This window comes from Leopardus geoffroyi, chromosome C1, assembly GCF_018350155.1.
Source record: "Leopardus geoffroyi isolate Oge1 chromosome C1, O.geoffroyi_Oge1_pat1.0, whole genome shotgun sequence".
Lineage (NCBI taxonomy): Eukaryota > Metazoa > Chordata > Mammalia > Carnivora > Felidae > Leopardus > Leopardus geoffroyi.
In genome coordinates, this window is record NC_059328.1 from 79,481,709 (window position 1) to 79,500,118 (window position 18,410).

The 18,410-nt window shown below is 36.9% G+C and overlaps 1 protein-coding gene across 6 annotated transcripts in view; it reads left to right on the forward strand.

Moving 5' to 3' along the window:
• FNBP1L (formin binding protein 1 like) overlaps nt 1–18,410 on the forward strand; it is a 130,763-nt gene that overhangs the window by 89,025 nt on the left and 23,328 nt on the right. For 5 of the 6 annotated variants that reach the window (XM_045478327.1, XM_045478331.1, XM_045478328.1 and 2 more), the window contains 6 exons: nt 4,026–4,079; nt 5,291–5,438; nt 6,215–6,277; nt 11,020–11,124; nt 14,492–14,620; nt 16,664–16,810. In XM_045478327.1, the coding sequence (XP_045334283.1) occupies nt 4,026–4,079; nt 5,291–5,438; nt 6,215–6,277; nt 11,020–11,124; nt 14,492–14,620; nt 16,664–16,810 (646 nt within the window). Of the gene's footprint in view, nt 1–4,025; nt 4,080–4,897; nt 5,034–5,290; nt 5,439–6,214; nt 6,278–11,019; nt 11,125–14,491; nt 14,621–16,663; nt 16,811–18,410 lie in introns of those variants that run through there. The other variant, XM_045478332.1, reaches the window with a different exon arrangement.

Genomic DNA, 18,410 nt, shown 5'->3' on the forward strand with positions numbered 1-18,410 from the left:
ATAACCGATTCAATTTCTTCGCTGGTTATGGGTCTGTTCAAGCTTTCTATTTCCTCCTGATTGAGTTTTGGAAGAGTGTGGGTGTTCAGGAATTTGTCCATTTCTTCCAAGTTGTCCAATTTGTTGGCATATAATTTTTCATAGTATTCCCTGATAATTGTTTGTATCTCTGAGGGATTGGTTGTAATAATTCCATTTTCATTCATGATTTTATCTATTTGGGTCATCTCCCTTTTCTTTTTGAGAAGCCTGGCTAGAGGTTTGTCAATTTTGTTTATTTTTCAAAAAACCAACTCTTGGTTTCGTTGATCTGCTCTACAGTTTTTTTAGACTCTATATTGTTTATTTCTGCTCTGATCTTTATTATTTCTCTTCTTCTGCTGGGTTTGGGGTGTCTTTGCTGCTCTGCTTCTATTTCCTTTAGGTGTGCTGTTAGATTTTGTATTTGGGATTTTTCTTGTTTCTTGAGATAGGCCTGGATTGCAATGTATTTTCCTCTCAGGACTGCCTTCGCTGCGTCCCAAAGCGTTTGGATTGTTGTATTTTCATTTTCGTTTGTTTCCATATATTTTTTAATTTCTTCTCTAATTGCCTGGTTGACCCACTCATTTGTTAGTAGGGTGTTCTTTAACCTCCATGCTTTTGGAGGTTTTCCAGACTTTTTTCTGTGGTTGATTTCAAGCTTCATAGCATTGTGGTCTGAAAGTATGCATGGTATAATTTCAATTCTGGTAAACTTATGGAGCGCTGTTTTGTGACCCAGTATATGATCTATCTTGGAGAATGTTCCATGTGCACTCGAGAAGAAAGTATATTCTGTTGCTTTGGGATGCAGAGTTCTAAATATATCTGTGAAGTCCATCTGATCCAATGTCTCATTCAGGGCCCTTGTTTCTTTATTGACCGTGTGTCTAGATGATCTATCCATTTCTGTAAGTGGGGTGTTAAAGTCCCCTGCAATTACCACATTCTTATCAATAAGGTTGCTTTTGTTTATGAGTAGTTGTTTTATATATTTGGGGGCTCCGGTATTCGGCGCATAGACATTTATAATTGTTAGCTCTTCCTGATGGATAGACCCTGTAACTATTATATAATGTCCTTCTTCATCTCTTGTTACAGCCTTTAATTTAAAGTCTAGTTTGTCTGATATAAGTATGGCTACTCCAGCTTTCTTTTGGCTTCCAGTAGCATGATAAATAGTTCTCCATCCCCTCACTCTCAATCTAAAGGTGTCCTCAGGTCTAAAATGAGTCTCTTGTAGACAGCAAATAGATGGGTCTTGTTTTTTTATCCATTCTGATACCCTATGTCTTTTGGTTGGCGCATTTAATCCATTTACATTCAGTGTTATTATAGAAAGATACGGGTTTAGAGTCATTGTGATGTCTGTATGTTTCATGCTTGTAGTGATGTCTCTTATACTTTGTCTCACAGGATCCCCCTTAGGATCTCTTGTAGGGCTGGTTTAGTGGTGACAAATTCCTTCAGTTTTTGTTTGTTTGGGAAGACCTTTATCTCTCCTTCTATTCTAAATGACAGACTTGCTGGATAAAGGATTCTCGGCTGCATATTTTTCCTGTTTAGCACACTGAAAATATCGTGCCAATCCTTTCTGGCCTGCCAAGTTTCAAAAGAGAGATCAGTCACGAGTCTTATAGGACTCCCTTTATATGTGAGGGCACGTTTACCCCTTGCTGCTTTCAGAATTTTCTCTTTATCCTTGTATTTTGCCAGTTTCACTATGATATGTCGTGCAGAAGATCGATTCAAGTTCCGTCTGAAGGGAGTTCTCTGTGCCTCTTGGATTTCAATGCCTTTTTCTTTCCCCAGTTCAGGGAAGTTCTCAGCTATTATTTCTTCAAGTACCCCTTCAGCACCTTTCCCTCTCTCTTCCTCCTCTGGGATACCAATTATGCGTATATTATTTCTTTTTAGTGTATCACTTAGTTCTCTAATTTTCCCCTCATACTCCTGGATTTTTTTATCTCTCTTTTTCTCAGCTTCCTCTTTTTCCATAACTTTATCTTCTAGTTCACCTATTCTCTCCTCTGCCTCTTCAATCCAAGCCGTGGTGGTTTCCATTTTGTTTTGCATTTCATTTAAAGCGTTTTTCAGCTCCTCGTGACTGTTCCTTAGTCCCTTGATCTCTGTAGCAAGAGATTCTCTGCTGTCCTCTATACTGTTTTCAAGCCCGGCGATTAATTTTATGACTATTATTCTAAATTCACTTTCTGTTATATTATTTAAATCCTTTTGATCAGCTCATTAGCTGTTGTTATTTCCTGGAGATTCTTCTGAGGGGAATTCTTCTGCTTGGTCATTTTGGATAGTCCCTGGCGTGGTGAGGACCTGCAGGGCACTTCCCCTGTGCTGTGGTGTATAACTGGAGTTGGTGGGCGGGGCCGCACTCCGACCTGATGTCTGCCCCCCAGCCCACCGCTGGGGCCACAGTCAAACTGGTGTGTGCCTTCTCTTCCCCTCTCCTAGGGGCGGGATTCACTGTGGGGTGGCGTGGCCCGTCCGGGCTACTTGCACACTGCCAGGCTTGTGATGCTGGGGATCTGGCGTATTAGCTGGGGTGGGTAGGCAAGGTGCACAGGGGCAGGAGGGGCAGGCTTAGCTCGCTTCTCCTTAGGTGATCCACTTCAGGAGGGGCCCTGTGGCAGCGGGAGGGAGTCAGATCCGCTGCCGGCAGTTTGGCTCCTCCGCAGAAGCACAGAGTTGGGTGTTTGCGAGGAGCGAGGAAGTTCCCTGGCAGGAACTTTTCTCTTTGGGATTTTGGCTGGGGGATGGGCGGGGGAGATGGCGCTGGCGAGCGCCTTTGTTCCCCACCAAACTGAGCTCTGTTGTCCGGGGGCTCAGCAGCTCTCCCTCCCTTTGTCCTCCAGACTTCCCGCTTTCCAAGCAGAGCTGTTAACTTATGACCTCCCAGACGCTAAGTCGCGCTTGCTGTCGGAACACAGTCCGTCAGGCCCCTCCGCTTTTGCCAGCCAGACTCGGGGGCTCTGCTTGGCCGGCGAGCCGCCCCTCCGCCCCGGCTCCCTCCCGCCAGTCCGTGGAGCATGCACCGCCTTGCCGCCCTTCCTACCCTCTTCCGTGGGCCTCTCGTCTGCACTTGGCTCCGGCGACTCCGTTCTGCTAATCCTCTGGCAGTTTTCTGGGTTATTTAGGCAGGTGTAGGTGGAATCTAAGTGATCAGCAGGACGCGCGGTGAGCCCAGCGTCCTCCTACGCCGCCATCTTCCCTAGAGTCTCCACTTTAATTTTCATAACCCTGTGGGGTGTAGGTACTGTTATTGCTATTGATAGGAAATTGGGCAAGTGAATTATCCAAGGACACTAGATGCCACACAAAACAGCCAGGATTCAAACCCAGGTAGTATAGTGTTACTTCAGAGTCCATGTTCTAGTCTTCTTATGAGTTTGCAAAGATGAGATGAGGTAGCATGTTAGTCTGAGACTGTCTAGAATGGATATAGATGCAGGCAAAGAAAGTTGCAGTATAAGTGTAATTAATATACCTTAAAAAAAGAGAATGTGAAGGGTCCCATAATGATGTTCATATAAAAGTAGAATTATGGAGGATGCTGACCAACTGTTCTTTTATCCTATTAGTGAATCAGCATTTGTTTTCATATCTTAGTTCATTTTAAAATATCTGATTTGCAAAACAAAATAGTGATGGTATGTCTTTGAAGTACATGTCTTTTTGCTGTGACTCAGTGTCATACACTGAGTACTTTGTTTCTTCTCTTCCTCCTCTTCTTTGCTTATTTGCTAGCATAATCATCCTTATTATTATGATTACACTCATACTAACACAGATAATAACATTTCCTTTTACAGATACCAGTATTTTCAGAACAAAATGTAGAGATAATATGTTAATGGTAGTAGATGATTATACTGCTGTCTTGTTTTTTATCATTAAATTCTTGATATCATGAAATTGGCAACTTAGAGAATATTTCAGTTTCAGTAGTAGTATATTTTGTACGTGAAAAATTTTTTTTCTTCCTATAGAAATCTGGTTAAGAAGTACTGTCCCAAACGTTCCTCCAAAGATGAAGAGCCAAGGTAAATTCTACACCTGTTTATTATTGCATATTAAAATTTAAAAAATACTAATATTTGTGTTATTTAGTAAAATAAATACGCTGTTAGCCCTTTATAATGATTTTTTAAAGTTTTAATTAAATCACAGTTTTATGAAGAAGGAACGACTTTAATAAGAATGAATATTTCAGTGGGCTCAGTTTTCTGAAATAGTTGAAGTATGTGGGACTTCACTTGAGTCACTTAGTCTTTCGTATTTTTTCCATACTTGATTCTGTAGTTGTTAGCTTATTAGATTCTTGCTTTTACTCTTAGAGGTATTAAGATAGTTTGGCTGGTTGGTTTAAAGGGATAATGAAAAGGAATGAGGTTGTCAGGGTAATCTTGGAACTCTGAATAAAAGTTTGGGAATTACTTATGAGCTTTTTGGTCTTAAACAGGGGTATGTGGATGGCTCTGAAATGCAGAAACAAAGAGACTAGACTTAAAACAGCTTTGTGTATAATTGTTAATTGTTAGGATTCTTAGGTTTAGTGTTAATGGAGTTCTGTCTGAGCTATTTGTCTTCAGCCAAAAGAATAGTCTGGCAGTGTATTCAGAGTAGATCTATACATTTTAATACAGCAATTCTCTTTGTTTCTTTCCTTCTCTCCACACACATTTTTTACCCTTATTTTTGCCCCTTCTTACCCCTCTTTTGGTGCCAACTATAATGGCACTTTACTTCCATTCGGGATGTGGGCAGGCATACAAGCAGCTGTGTCCAGAGCTGATAGCAAAATTGTTCTGTAGATCAGCCATCGAGATGCATTTGAGTGGTATGATTGGCAGGTTCTGTCCTCGAGAGCAAGCGTATCATCTCTGCACCAGGTTCAGCTGCCAGTCCTAGGAATCCAACCAAGTGGGCCAGTCACCCCAGCTCAGGCCAGTCACTTGGCTACTTAAGAGATTCCAGTATGTCAAAAGAGCCTGCAGGTAGTATTCTTGATATTTTTTGACCCCATATATCCCTTTATTTATAAATTAAGACTACTTGAAGGTATACAAACATATACAACTTGAGCTTAATATGGGATTCTTTCATACAAAGTTAATTTGAAGTTAGTAGTGAAGAAAGAGTTAGGTTGAGTATGTTAAAATTTGTCAAGTGTCAGGCTGAATCCATACCTCACAAAAAACATTTGTAAAGAAAATAAAGGAAATTTCACCATTTTTTAATATGTTTTTGTCAGGTTTACCTCGTGTATAGCCTTTTTTAACATCCTTAACGAGTTGAATGACTATGCAGGACAACGAGAAGTAGTAGCAGAAGAAATGGCGCACAGAGTTTATGGTGAATTAATGAGATATGCTCATGATCTGAAAACTGAAAGAAAAATGGTAATTATTGTTTTTATCCAGTTATATATAATATGAAATATTTTCACATAATTACTTTGCTTTTCAAAGTAATGTTTGTTCAGTATAAGCTGGTTTTCTGTTTCACTCAGTTTCTTCTAGCCAAAATCATCTTAAGATACTCTTGCTAATTTGTAATCTTTTTGGATTTAAGACCAAGATTTGATAACCTACAGCCCATGTGCCAAATTTAGCTTACTGCCAGTTTTTCTTAGTTCCCATGGGCTAAGAATGGTTTGTACATTTTGGATAGTTGAAAAGAAGATCAAAAGAATATTTCATGGTATGTGAAAATTGTATGAAATTCAAATTTCAGTGACTATAAATAAAGTTTTATTGAAACAGGCCCATACTTATTCATTTATGCATTGCCTGTGGCTGCTTTTGATTATATCAGAAAAGTTGAATATTTGTAATAGAGACCACATGGCTTGCAAAACCTAAGATATATATCTGACCCTTTATAGAAAACATTTGTCAACCCTTAATTAAGACATATGTATTTTTCTAGAAATTATATCTGTTTTAAAAGTTATGCTTACAGTATTCAGATAATACCTATAAAATGCATTTGAGAGTTTTGCTCTACTAATAATCTCTTCCTAAGTCTTGATATCAAGTTATATAATTAGTACCTTAAAAAAATTAAGTGAAAGCGTTTGGGTTTTTTAAAGACTTTTAGTATTTAAATGTAATTTTTTGTTTGTTTTATTTGTTTTTTGTTTTTTTGTTTTTTTTTCTTTGGTTATGATCTTCAGCATCTTCAAGAAGGACGAAAAGCTCAACAGTATCTTGATATGTGCTGGAAACAGATGGATAATGTGAGTTATAGTGTCTTCATGCTTAACATAAAATTTTATAGACTAGTTTAGCCCTAAATTCTCCTATGCTTCACATCTATTGAGTTGAATATTTCTCTATGTATTTATTCATTTTTAACATTGGTATAAAAAGAGAATGTGCATTTTGTTATTTTTTTCTGTATGGTTCTATACTTATACCAACTCTGTGGTCTTCAGATATCTGTAAATGTTTAGGAAAACAGTTTTTGACTTTGCAGCAGTTACTATAAACTATTGATAACATGGTAGGAGTAATGGGGATATTAATAGTGATGTATCTTAGAAGACCATTTGACAGAGACTGAGAGGACTTAGATCGTAGTTGTACCTTTTATGATTTCTCTTGATTTCATCCTTAGAATATGAAAATTGAAGATTGTGGACTAGATTTGTGAAATGTTTCTTCCAGTTCAGTGATTCTATCATGAAAATGTTCCTAGTACTGGACTCCTGGTCATAGACCATTCAAATTATAGGAAAGAAAATACTTGATAGTATTTATAGATAAAATTATAAAAGTGCAATAATTATTCACTATAAAAACTTTCCAAAGGTACTTGCTAATGTGGTTTTTCTTAGATATTCTGGCATACAGTCATTTGAAAAACAATATGTCTGCATGGAACATTGTTGTCTCCTTTCCTTAAAATTCTCCGTCAAATGATGTTCTGTAGTACAAGATTAATATTCTTTTTGAACCCTCAGTTTCGCAAGCAGCTTACTCTTTACTTGCGTATTTTTATTATGGACACTGTATTCCTTGAAAATTATGCTAAAAGGAGTTTTTCATGTTATGTTAATCAGTTTAGTTTGTAATTGTTGGGAAAGGGACTTTTAAGTTTGAGATGAAAAAACCTCGTGTATATATGTGTTTTTGGCCATTTTTTCTTGTTTTAAAACCACATATTTAGGGGTGCCTGTATGGCTCAGTTGGTTAAGCGTCCGACTCTTGATTTTGGCTCAGGTCCTGAACTCACAGTTTGTGGAATTGAGCCCTGCGTCGGGCTCTGTGCTGACAGCACCGAGCCTGCTTAAGAGTCTGTCTCTGTTTCTGTCTCTCTCTGCCCCTTCCCTACACACACACGTTTCTCTCTCTCTCTCAATAAGTGTTTTTTTAAAAAAAACACATATTCAAAGCTTAGGTTAAATTTCTACTGTATGAATATCATTGATGTAAGATTCTAGGCACCAGTGCTGATTGAGAATTTTTAGTTCTATTAATAGTCTCTTTCATTTTTGTTTTCATTTTCATTCTAATTGGTTTTAACAAGACTTTTAGGGAGTGTTTACATTTATTAAATTTTAAATTACCTTAACTAGCATTCTTAGAATCTGCCACCTAATGAGTATGTATGTGTTTTCATTTGCACATAATAACAGACTCCTACACTCGTGAGTCATTGGTCCCTTTAAAAACTTGTGTTGACACAAATTATTTTTGTTATGTGCTGACTTGCCTTTAGAACAATTGACAGGGGTGCCTGGGTAGCTCAGTCAGTTGGGTGTCCGACTTCAGCTCAGGTCATGATTCGCGGTTCGTGAGTTAGAGCCCCGTGTTGGGCTCCGTACTGACAGCTCAGAGTCTGGAGCCTGCTTCAGATTCTGTGTCTCCCTCTCTCTGCACCCCTCCCCTGCTTGCCCTCTGTCTGTCTCTCTCTGTCTTTCTCTATCTCTCTCTCTCTCAAAAATAAATAAACATTAAAATTAAAAAAAAAATAATTGACAGTTAATAAGCAAAAGTTATAGGGGTCATAAGAAAGAAGCATCAAAACAAAATGTGGGAGTAATGTCTTTAAGACATTGATTAACAATACCATTAAAGGTGAGTTCAGCTCAACTCGTATTTATTGGAGGCATCCTTGACATGTACTGAGTCCTGGTACAAAAGTGAATAGTGAAAAAAGTGATTAGTGACGTAGTCCTTATTTTTGTGGAGCCTGTGGTGTAGTGAGGGAGACAAATATAATTTCTGTGGAATTTGTCGAAATATGTGCAGGATCCCATTTCTTCTCTATCTTGTTTAATCAAGAAAATGAAATTGTAAGATTATTAATATTTTTGAAATTATTGAGAGGAGATTTAAAGAACTGGGAGAAATAAGCTAAATTAGTGACAGAGTATTGAAAATTGAGGAAAACAGTTTAAAAGACAGTTAGTTATGAACCACAGGATAATGAAAATAGGCCACCCTGGTATTAAAGATGGAGGGCAGAAGAGAATAGCCTGCAAAGAAGATTTTGTAGGAATGGTGAGAGATTAATATGAAAAAAGTACCAAAGATGCCAGGTCTATCGGTTAGTGGGTTTAGGTAACAAACAGAGCATGCAGATTTATAAGAACAGGGCTCAGAAATGGAGCAGTTCTAGAGTTGGTCCATAGCTCAGTGATGTCACTAAGGCTGCTTCTCCTCTCTGTGTCTACTTTGCCATCTTGACCACGTTGGCATTTTTCCTCAGGCTTGTCCCCTTATGGTCAGCAGTTGAATGAAGCAGCCAAGCACCACATCCTCATTTAGTTGCATGCAGAAGCAGGAAGAAGAGGGCATTTCTTTTCTAACTGTTCCTTTTTATCAGGGAGGGAAAACTTTCAGAAAAATCCCCAGCAGACTTTCTAATGGGTGCCTTTGACAGGATGAGATTATTTAACCATGCTCCAGATGTGGCAAGGATCAGCTATTTTCAGCTACACTGAGAGGTGGGCTTTTCTAAGAAAAACTTTTTTTTTAAAGTTTATTTATTTTGAGGGAGAGAGCATGAATGAGAGAGAGGGGGAAAGAGAATCCCAAGCAGGCTCTGCACTGTCATTGCAGAGCCCAGTGTGAGGCTCAGACTCACGAACTGTGAGATCACGATCTGAGCCACAAGAGTTGGACACTTAACTGACTGACTCACCCAGACACCCCTAAAACAAACATGTTTTATGCAAAGGATCAATAATCAGAATGGGAGCAGGAAGCTAGAAGTTAGTGGAGTGGTTAGCACTTTTAGATTTCTGAAGGAAGATGGTTTCCAACAGTTTCATATCCAGCCAAATTTTATCAGTTAAAAGTGTTGGTGAAGTTATTTTTGGCCATGGAGACTTAGCTCCCACAAATCTTCTAGGAAGCTACTGCTGAATGTGTTCTAGCAAAATAAGGAAATGAACCAAGAAAGGGGAAGGTGTGGAATTGGGAAATAGGAGATTCAAATCAAAGGAGAGGTAAAAGGAATCTGATAGTGGCGAAGGGAAATTTCAGGGTAGCAGCTATGTAGTAGGTCCACTTTGGTGTAACCAATCCAAATTTAAATAACCCAAATTTCAATAGGTCAAAGCCTTTGGAAGAGATCTCATCAAGAAAGTAAAATTTATAGAATTCTGAATATGTTTGAATTAACTGAGGACAGATTTTTAAAAATTTTTTTTTTTAACGTTTATTTATTTTTGAGACAGAGAGAGACAGAGCATGAACAGGGGAGGGGCAGAGAGAGAGGGAGACACAGAATCTGAAACAGGCTCCAGGCTCTGAGCTGTCAGCACAGAGCCCGATGCGGGGCTTGAACTCACGGACCGTGAGATCGTGACCTGAGCCGAAGTCGGACGCTTAACCAATCAAGCCACCCAGGCGCCCGAGGACAGATTTTTATTTTTATTTATTTATTTTTATTTATTTTTTTTATTGTTTTTTTTTTTATTATATGAAATTTATTGTCAAATTGGTTTCCATAAAACACCCAGTGCTCATCCCAAAAGGTGCCCTCCTCAATACCCATCTCTTACCCTCTCCTCCCTCCCACCCCCCATCAACCCTCAGTTTGTTCTCAGTTTTTAACAGTCTCTTATGCTTTGGCTCTCTCCCACTCTAACCTCTTTTTTTTTTATTTTTTCCTCCCCCTCCCCCATGGGTTCCTGTTAACTTTCTCAGGATCCACATAAGAGTGAAACCATATGGTATCTGAGGACAGATTTTTAAAGAACTGTGTAAACTAGAGTTGACTTAAAAGTACATTTACAAAAGTATGTAAAAAGGTACATTGAAAACTAAGCAAATTTAATCTAGGAATTAAAAAAAAAAATTTTGTTTGTTTTTTTTCGGACAGCTCAGAGCCTGGAACCTGCTTCGGATTCTGTGTCTCCATCTCTCTGCCCCTCCCCCCCAATAAATATTTAAAAACTTTAAAAAGTATGCAAGAAAGGAAATATGGTATATATTGCCTGGCTCTATTATGAGTAGCCTTTACCAAGTCATAGCAATTTGTATTAAATAAAAAAAAATTTAAAGACCGAGTTCTGGGCTAATGGTATTCCTGAGACACCTGGAACAAACAGTAGGAAACCACTTTGGAGGGTCATTCCCACATCCCACTACAAAAAATAAAAACAAGCAAACACCAAAAACAACCAAATAAACATACAAAACCAAACACAAAACACCACACAAAGCAAAAAGTCCTCTGAAGATGAGCTTATAATAAATAATTACAAAATACATGTGATTTTTTTTCTTACTAGCAAAAGATGAAGTATATAATATTAACTCAGGCATGCCTATGATTTTTTTTTCCTTCACAGTATATAATGTCTGATATTTAAGTCACATGGGTTATTTGTAATACTAAAATTTCTTTTCTACTTTAGAAAAAATTTACTTTTAGTGTGTAATTCTATACAGTGTACAGTGGCAACATTTTAAAGTTATGAGGTAAATTTTATTTCTTAGTGTGATATTTTAATTTTTTAAACAGAGTAAAAAGAAATTTGAAAGAGAATGTAGAGAGGCAGAAAAGGCACAACAGAGTTATGAAAGATTGGATAATGATACTAACGCAACCAAGGCAGATGTTGAAAAGGTAAGAAATAATCCAAACTGACTTTGATATAAAAATATTATTACTTGCATGTGGAGGGTAATTGTAATATTTGTATTGGTATTAGATTTCTCCAAGAGAAACACTATGTCTAAATCTAAAATATACAAATATTTTTGTACTTCAAATCACATGTTAGTCGGATTGTGTTTATTTTATTGTAATGTCTTAACTGCATTCAGAATGCATAAGAAAGATATAATTGCTATTGAGAATGAGTTTCTAAACTAAAAAAAAAAAAAAAAAAAGGAATGAGTTTCTATCCTATTCCAAAACAGAATAGGAAGTCTAAGGTATGTTGATGGGGTATGCAACTGGGGGTTGGGTAGTGTGCTTCCCTAACTTGACCCAAGGCAAAACAAGATAAAAGTGTCAGAAGTATGTGATGTTAGTTAGCTATTTATGTTTTTGTTTCATTCATTCTTTCATTCATTTTGGAAAACTGAACTGTTTGTCGCTGATTCTGGGCCAGATGTTTTATAACATAACTATTCGTAAGGATCAGCCCTTAACTACTGCTGCTTAGCTTTTCCTTCTTTGCTGTATGTTCTTTATCTTAGAACATTGGACATTTCAGAGGGGTAATTTTCTGCATTCCATTTTTTTTACCACTTAAAGCCATAAAATTATATAAAATTCAGATTACAATTATCTTAAAGTCCTTCTAGTATAACTTGTGAGGGTTTTATTTTTTTCTACCCTATTTCTTAATGACTTTTTATACCTCTAATGATAGTTAAGTCCCTTGTCATTGGAAATACACAGACTTAAGGCAGTTTGTTCTTTTTTTGATTTTTCCAACTCTAGCGTTTCCTTATATTGATCCCACTGATCGCTGTGTTTAGTTTTAGTTTCTTTGAGGTACTGGGAAAGTATTCTGTATTTTCTACATAAAGCTCTTTAGATATTCATAGCAGATTCTCTGTCCCTAGATGAGCCATTGTATTTTTTTATTCTACTGAGGAAATGGCTTTAAGTCACTTTTCATTATGACTGTTTTCCTTTGGATACCTGTTAATTTGTCAGTATCCCACCTAAATTATGTTAACTTCCAGTTGGATGTAATAATCCAGATAATGGTCTGATCAGTCCAGAGTTTGATTACCTCACTCATTTTGAACACCAAATTTATGTTAATTATGGCCTAAATGTATATTGATTTTTTTTTTTTTTTTTTTTTTTTGAGCAACCACATTGTTTGGATGGACTCCCATTGGGTTTATGGTTAACCCCATGTCTTTTCACATATGGTGTGATATGAGAACATGTGTCTCATAACTTGTACTGTTGGTATTTTAGATGCGTGTGTACATCTGTATCAATTATTAGACTTAACTCTGCGGTTAAGATTTTTGGACCCTGCTTTTGATCATCCATATATTCGTTTCCTTCCTAGCATCATGTCATGCACATAATGTGTTATTATTATTTGATAAAAATGTGGATCACAACAGTTGCAAACACTGTTGTATACATGGGAGGCTTGCTTGCTGGTTGACACTCCTTAAAAACTCCTTTGACTTATTATCAAACATTGATTGGAATACATAGCTTAGGTACTAGGCAAGATAAGGGACTCTAACTGGACTCTCATTTAACTTATGTTTTTTATTTTGTCTATAGAGATCTCTTTAGAGACTAATTAGACATTTTGAAATCTAAATAGAATATGTTAATAGTTTGACCTAACTTAAGAATTTTAATGTTTATAGTTTCCTTTTTATCCTCCTTTGTTTGCAACCTCCTTACTTATTAGAGAATTAGGAAAACGTTGAGGATTTGCTTTAGGAACTATAGAGTAGAGGTATTCTGTTGTAAGTGACCGGTAGGAGAAAGGAACATAGTTTCAATTGAGCAATTACGGATAAAAGTTTTAAAAAAAAAAAGTGAAGAAGGAGCAAGCCTATTACTGATCTTTCTAAAGAAAAGAAAGGCAGTTGCATAACAATGTGAGTATACCATAACACTCCTGAACTGGTCACCTAAAAATGATTAAGATGGTCAATTAAGATGATATTGTGTGTTTTACAACAATTAAAAATAAAAAAAAAAATTTAATGTAATATTTAAAAAAAAAAAGGCAGTTAAATATGAAGCCCACAGGGGGGCTTCAGTTGTTCTAGTTTCTAGCTTTACACTCCTATATGCCCTGCTGGAACCTTTGCCCTAGGCTTTAGGAATCACAGCCAGTGACTTAGAACAGGAGCCGTTTCGCCTGACCATTGTGGGTAGGGAATAATTTGGATTCCTCTATTCCCTCATAGTTTGTGGGAACAGGGAGAAAGGGGGAAGAAGTAAATGTGTACTTAAGGTCCCAGAACTTCAAATGTATTTTTCTGTAGAAATACTTCGGGCTATGGTGTTTAGTTTCCATAGTACTTAAGTATTAGAATCTTCAAGTACACTGTAGATTAAATTTTTTTTTGTGTGTGTGGGCTTCTCTATTATCTTGGCTACTATGTATTTCCACAGGTCAGTTTGTTTCTGAGTTCAGAAGAACTAACTTGTGGACCTACTGTTAGAAAGTTAGAGACTACATTTTGTAGAAAATGGAATTAGAACAATAAAGTGTATTAATGTGTTTTACAACTTCCAGAGCACTCTCATATAACATGATTGGTTCCTTGGAGCACTGTGAAAAATGGAGTTCAATTCTTTCTTTTTTTTCTTATTACATTAGAGTAATTGAGAAATTTACTTAGATTCCCCTCCAATAAGTCTAGAATTAATGATTTTATGTTAGTATTCTAATGTTCTTACCAATGTAGATGATGCTGATGTGACCTATTCAAAAAGCATTTCTCTAAGAGCTTGAGATGAACAGAACTATATTCTAAATAATCATTCCTGAAAGTACCTTTGGTTTTGTATAGAGACTGAAATCATTGTTGAGTATTACCATATCCAAAAATCATATATTTAATCATTAGTGTTTCACTGTGGTTCTGAGTTGCATATAAGTGGATCATGTTTTAAATGTTTTACTATAACTTGTTAACTGTCTAAAGTATTTCTATGGTGTTTTTCCTCTTCTGGTTAAGAGCATACTGTTGCAGGTCAAGCCATAATGTTGTCATTTGTTTAATTTTAAAAAGTCTGGATTTGGTAAGGAGAAACTTTATTTGAACAGATTATTGCAAAGGGAAGGACTGTTGCAAAAAGAGAAAAGGATTGCTGCAATAGGAGAGTGCTCTGTCCATAAGATATGCAAGCATCTCCTTAAATTTTAAATGATATTAATAGTTAGAAAAAGTCTAGGTTTAGCATAACTTTTAGAAAAATGAATCAGGTATCATTTTGTTGTTGTTGTTATTTGTGTTGGTAATGATGTGGACCAATTTGTCTCTAGGCCAAACAGCAGTTGAATCTGCGTACACATATGGCTGATGAAAATAAAAATGAATATGCGGCACAATTACAAAACTTTAATGGAGAACAGCACAAACATTTCTACGTAGTGATTCCTCAAATTTACAAGGTAAAGTTTAGATACGTGAAATTAATCTAGTTTTAGAGTTGGAAGAGCTAGTCTTTTTATATGTGAAACTTTTAAATTTGAGGCATCAACCAGGATGTTTCTAGATTCACTAGTCATCAGGACTAGTGATAAGAACTTCTTTTATGATTATAGATTTGAAAAGTAAATTTTTCCTAACTTTGAAATCACGAATTTTCCTACTGAATAATTATTAGTGTAATAAACAGTCCAGTAAAACAATGACATTTTCTAGATAAATTTTAATACTGTATCATTGAGTATTAGGACATAGGGGGGATTCACTGGAATTGTTCTTGGTAAGCTGCTTACCTAGAATTGGGATGTAGCTTTTTGACACTATACCAGAGTTACTGGCATTACCCCAGGTGGCAGAAATAAATCTTATGAAATGTATTTGCTAGCCTGGTTTTTGCCTGCTTGTCTTCCTAGTTGCCAGACCATAAATGTAATTCAGGCCGTGAGTTTGCTTACAAATTCCATCTGTCATCACTTGATGATAAACAGTTGCCAAACAGCCTGAGGTAAAGACCCAGAATTTATATGAGGGTTAAGTTATGTTACTGCTTATTCTAGAAAGAAGAGAAATTAGAGTAAAGGGATTGAAAAGTGTTGAAAGTAGTGTCTGGGAGAGCAGAGCTTATGTGGAAAGAGTTGTCAGCCCAGATATATTTTCTTTTTCGTTGTAAGGCAAATTAGCAGTACAAAGGAAGCATAGTTAGAGATGGTGGCCTAGAGTGGGTATCATATTCCAGTCATTTAATCCAGAGCATCTAGCCTCATGACTAGCATCTAGTCATCATCACTCAGTGGTGCTTTTCTAGGCTCTCCAGCCAAGCCATTATGTTCTGGGGAGACCAAAACTGTGTTTTGTGCTTAATCCTTTTGTTTGAACCTTGCTATGGAGCAGTCTTGCCATTTTTTTTTTTCAGTGTTTATTTTTAAGAGAGAATGAGTGGGATGGTGCTGGAGGGTGGGGATGGAGGGGTGGTGCAGAGGGAGAGAGAGATACACAGAATCCTAAACAGGCTCCAGGCTCTGAGCCATCAGCACAGAGCCCAGTGTGGGGCTAGAATGTATAAGCTACGAGATCACGATGTGAGCCGAAGTCAGACACTTAACTGACTGAGCCACCTAGGTGCCCCCAGTCTTGCCATTTTGTAATGCTGGGAACAGTTCCTTTGTGAAAATGTGGGTGTCAGAGTAAATCCACAAGCTTTGGGAAGTAGAGAGGAAAAGCTGGTATAAAGGCTGTGGGAGTGTGGGGACTTGAACAATGTAGCTGTGTCCTAGGAGAAAAAGGTTAGTAGTGTCGGCAAATATTAAGGGTCAAAAATGCCTGTAAGTTATTTGGCTTCACTTGTCATAGCATAATTCTTAGGGGCATGTGCCAGTAAATTTTTGAATTGTGGGGATTCCATTCTATGTACCACTTTCACCTTTTGGCTTTCTGTTTTCATCTTGTATCCCCAATCCTTTGATAGTTACTGAGCAGTAGACTGACTGGTAGGTCTGAGTACCTGTTGGTATTCAGTCAACTATGGATCCTTAATCCAATGAGATCTTACCAAAGTAATCTGAACTAATTTAAGGACTTAGAACTCTCAGATTTATATATGTTACAGGCTAATTGCTTAAAAAGAAAGAAAAAAAAAAACCATCAAAATTCTGTTTTCGAGTGCAGCTTTTCCTGGAAGCATAGACAACTGCTCTGACTGAAGAATGGAAAGGTGGAGGTGGTATGAGGTAGGGAGCTGGTAGCCTGTTAGGGGATCCCCTTAGAATATTTGAAAACCAGTGTCACCTGGTTTAGGATGTGCTGAAAGGCTTGATTTTTTTTTTTTTTTTTTTTTTTTTTTTTTGTGTTATGTAACAAGTCTCAGGTTTTAAGTACTGTAAGACTGTTGAAAAGGTATTAACAACAGTGTGACTGTTAGTGTAGAATCCTAATTTGGGGGGTGGGGTTGCGTCAGAATGAAAAGAAAATTTAATATTCCCTTTTTTAAAAAAAATTCTGATTATTAGCAACTACAAGAAATGGATGAACGAAGGACTATTAAACTCAGTGAGTGTTACAGAGGATTTGCAGACTCAGAACGCAAAGTTATTCCTATCATTTCAAAGTGTTTGGAAGGAATGATTCTCGCCGCAAAATCAGTTGATGAAAGAAGAGTAAGTGCTATATAATTATATTTGAATAAATGTATTTGGTTTGCATATGCAGTTTCAGTTGGTGAAATGAATTGGGAAAGGGGTGAAGTAATTGATGGGTAGCTGATTATACTTTATATTCTGTAGAAGTCTGGCAATAGATTGGACTGCTTTGGGCTTTTTTTTTTTTCCCCATGTTTATTTATTTTTAAGAATGAAAGAGAGCGTGAGCAGGGGAGGGGCAGAGAGAGAGGGAGACACAGAATCCGAAGCAGGCCCCAGGCTCTGAGCTGTCAGCACAGAGCCTGACATGGGTCCCAAACTCATGGAATGAGAGATCATGACCTGAGCCGAAGTCAGATGCCCAAACGACTGAGCCACCCAGGCACTCAGTGGACTCCTTTGGGCTTTTAAGACTGTTCTGAACACTAAAATTCTAGTTGTTTTGAAAGAAAATTTTAATCCTTCCTTTTCCCCTAAATTTTCAGTTCTACTCCAAGAGTATAACACAACCTGTGAACTGTAGGTTACAAACTTTGTTGTACTCTCATTCTAGTGAAAGTTTAGAGAAAGAAATAGATATAAAGTTACTGTGGGTAGTGTATGGAGTAATGGGCAAAAAGAAAGGGCAGTAGAAGAAACAGCATAGCCCTGCTCCCCTTGAGAAAGTATATCCACTAACCTGTCTTAATTAAGGTCTAGCAAGAATCTTGTACCTGGTCATTTCTCAATAAATGTTGATTGAGTGACCAGAAAGGGTAGTTGGCAGAAATGTATGTTATGAAGAAGGAGCAAGAGAAGAGAACCAGTGTTGGAGGAGTGCTAAATACATACCACATATTTTAGTCTTCGTAGCAAGTTGGTATTATATTAATGAGGATTTTTTTCTGTAACAAATAGAATTTTGACTTGAATTTTAAAAATAAAAGGATTTTAGGGTTCTTTAATCAGAAATTCAGAAGTACATTTATATTTCAGTATGGCTGGTTACAAGGTTACAAATGTAGTTAGGTCCCTTCTCTCTCATTCTTCTCATCCTTTAGCAAGTGATTGGTAGGATGGCGTTAATGACAAAACTAAGGTGTGACTTAACAGATAACTTTTGACTAAATGACAGGCAAAATGTACAATGAACAGAAATAGGGAATAAAAGAGAAGAGTTTTAAACAGGAGGAGTTTATAAGAGATAAAGTATTGTGTTTGAAAATAATGAGTTTAAGGTGTCAGAAGAACATTTGGATAGTGGTATGTACTTCCAAAGACAATATATAGTATAGTTATGTGAGTTTTAAAGTTTTAGGGGAAACAGAACTTTATATTTTTAAAGTTGCTTTTTGTATTTAACATTGTTTGTCAGATCTTTCTCCATTGTTCAGTTAACATTCCCAACTGTCTTCAGTATATTTTATCTTTTCCCCTGTTGGATGCATGAAAGCCTTTCTACCTTTTACTCTTTTACATAGATGCCTTTTCCCGTTTCAAAGATTAACTTTATGTAGATATCCTATAAAGCAAAAAGCCTTTTTCCTTTGAAACTTCTTAGAATTTCTACTTGAGAATAACCTCTTCCTGTATTCCTTTTGTCAGTTAGATCTTTCTTATCAACTAACTTGTCCTCAGA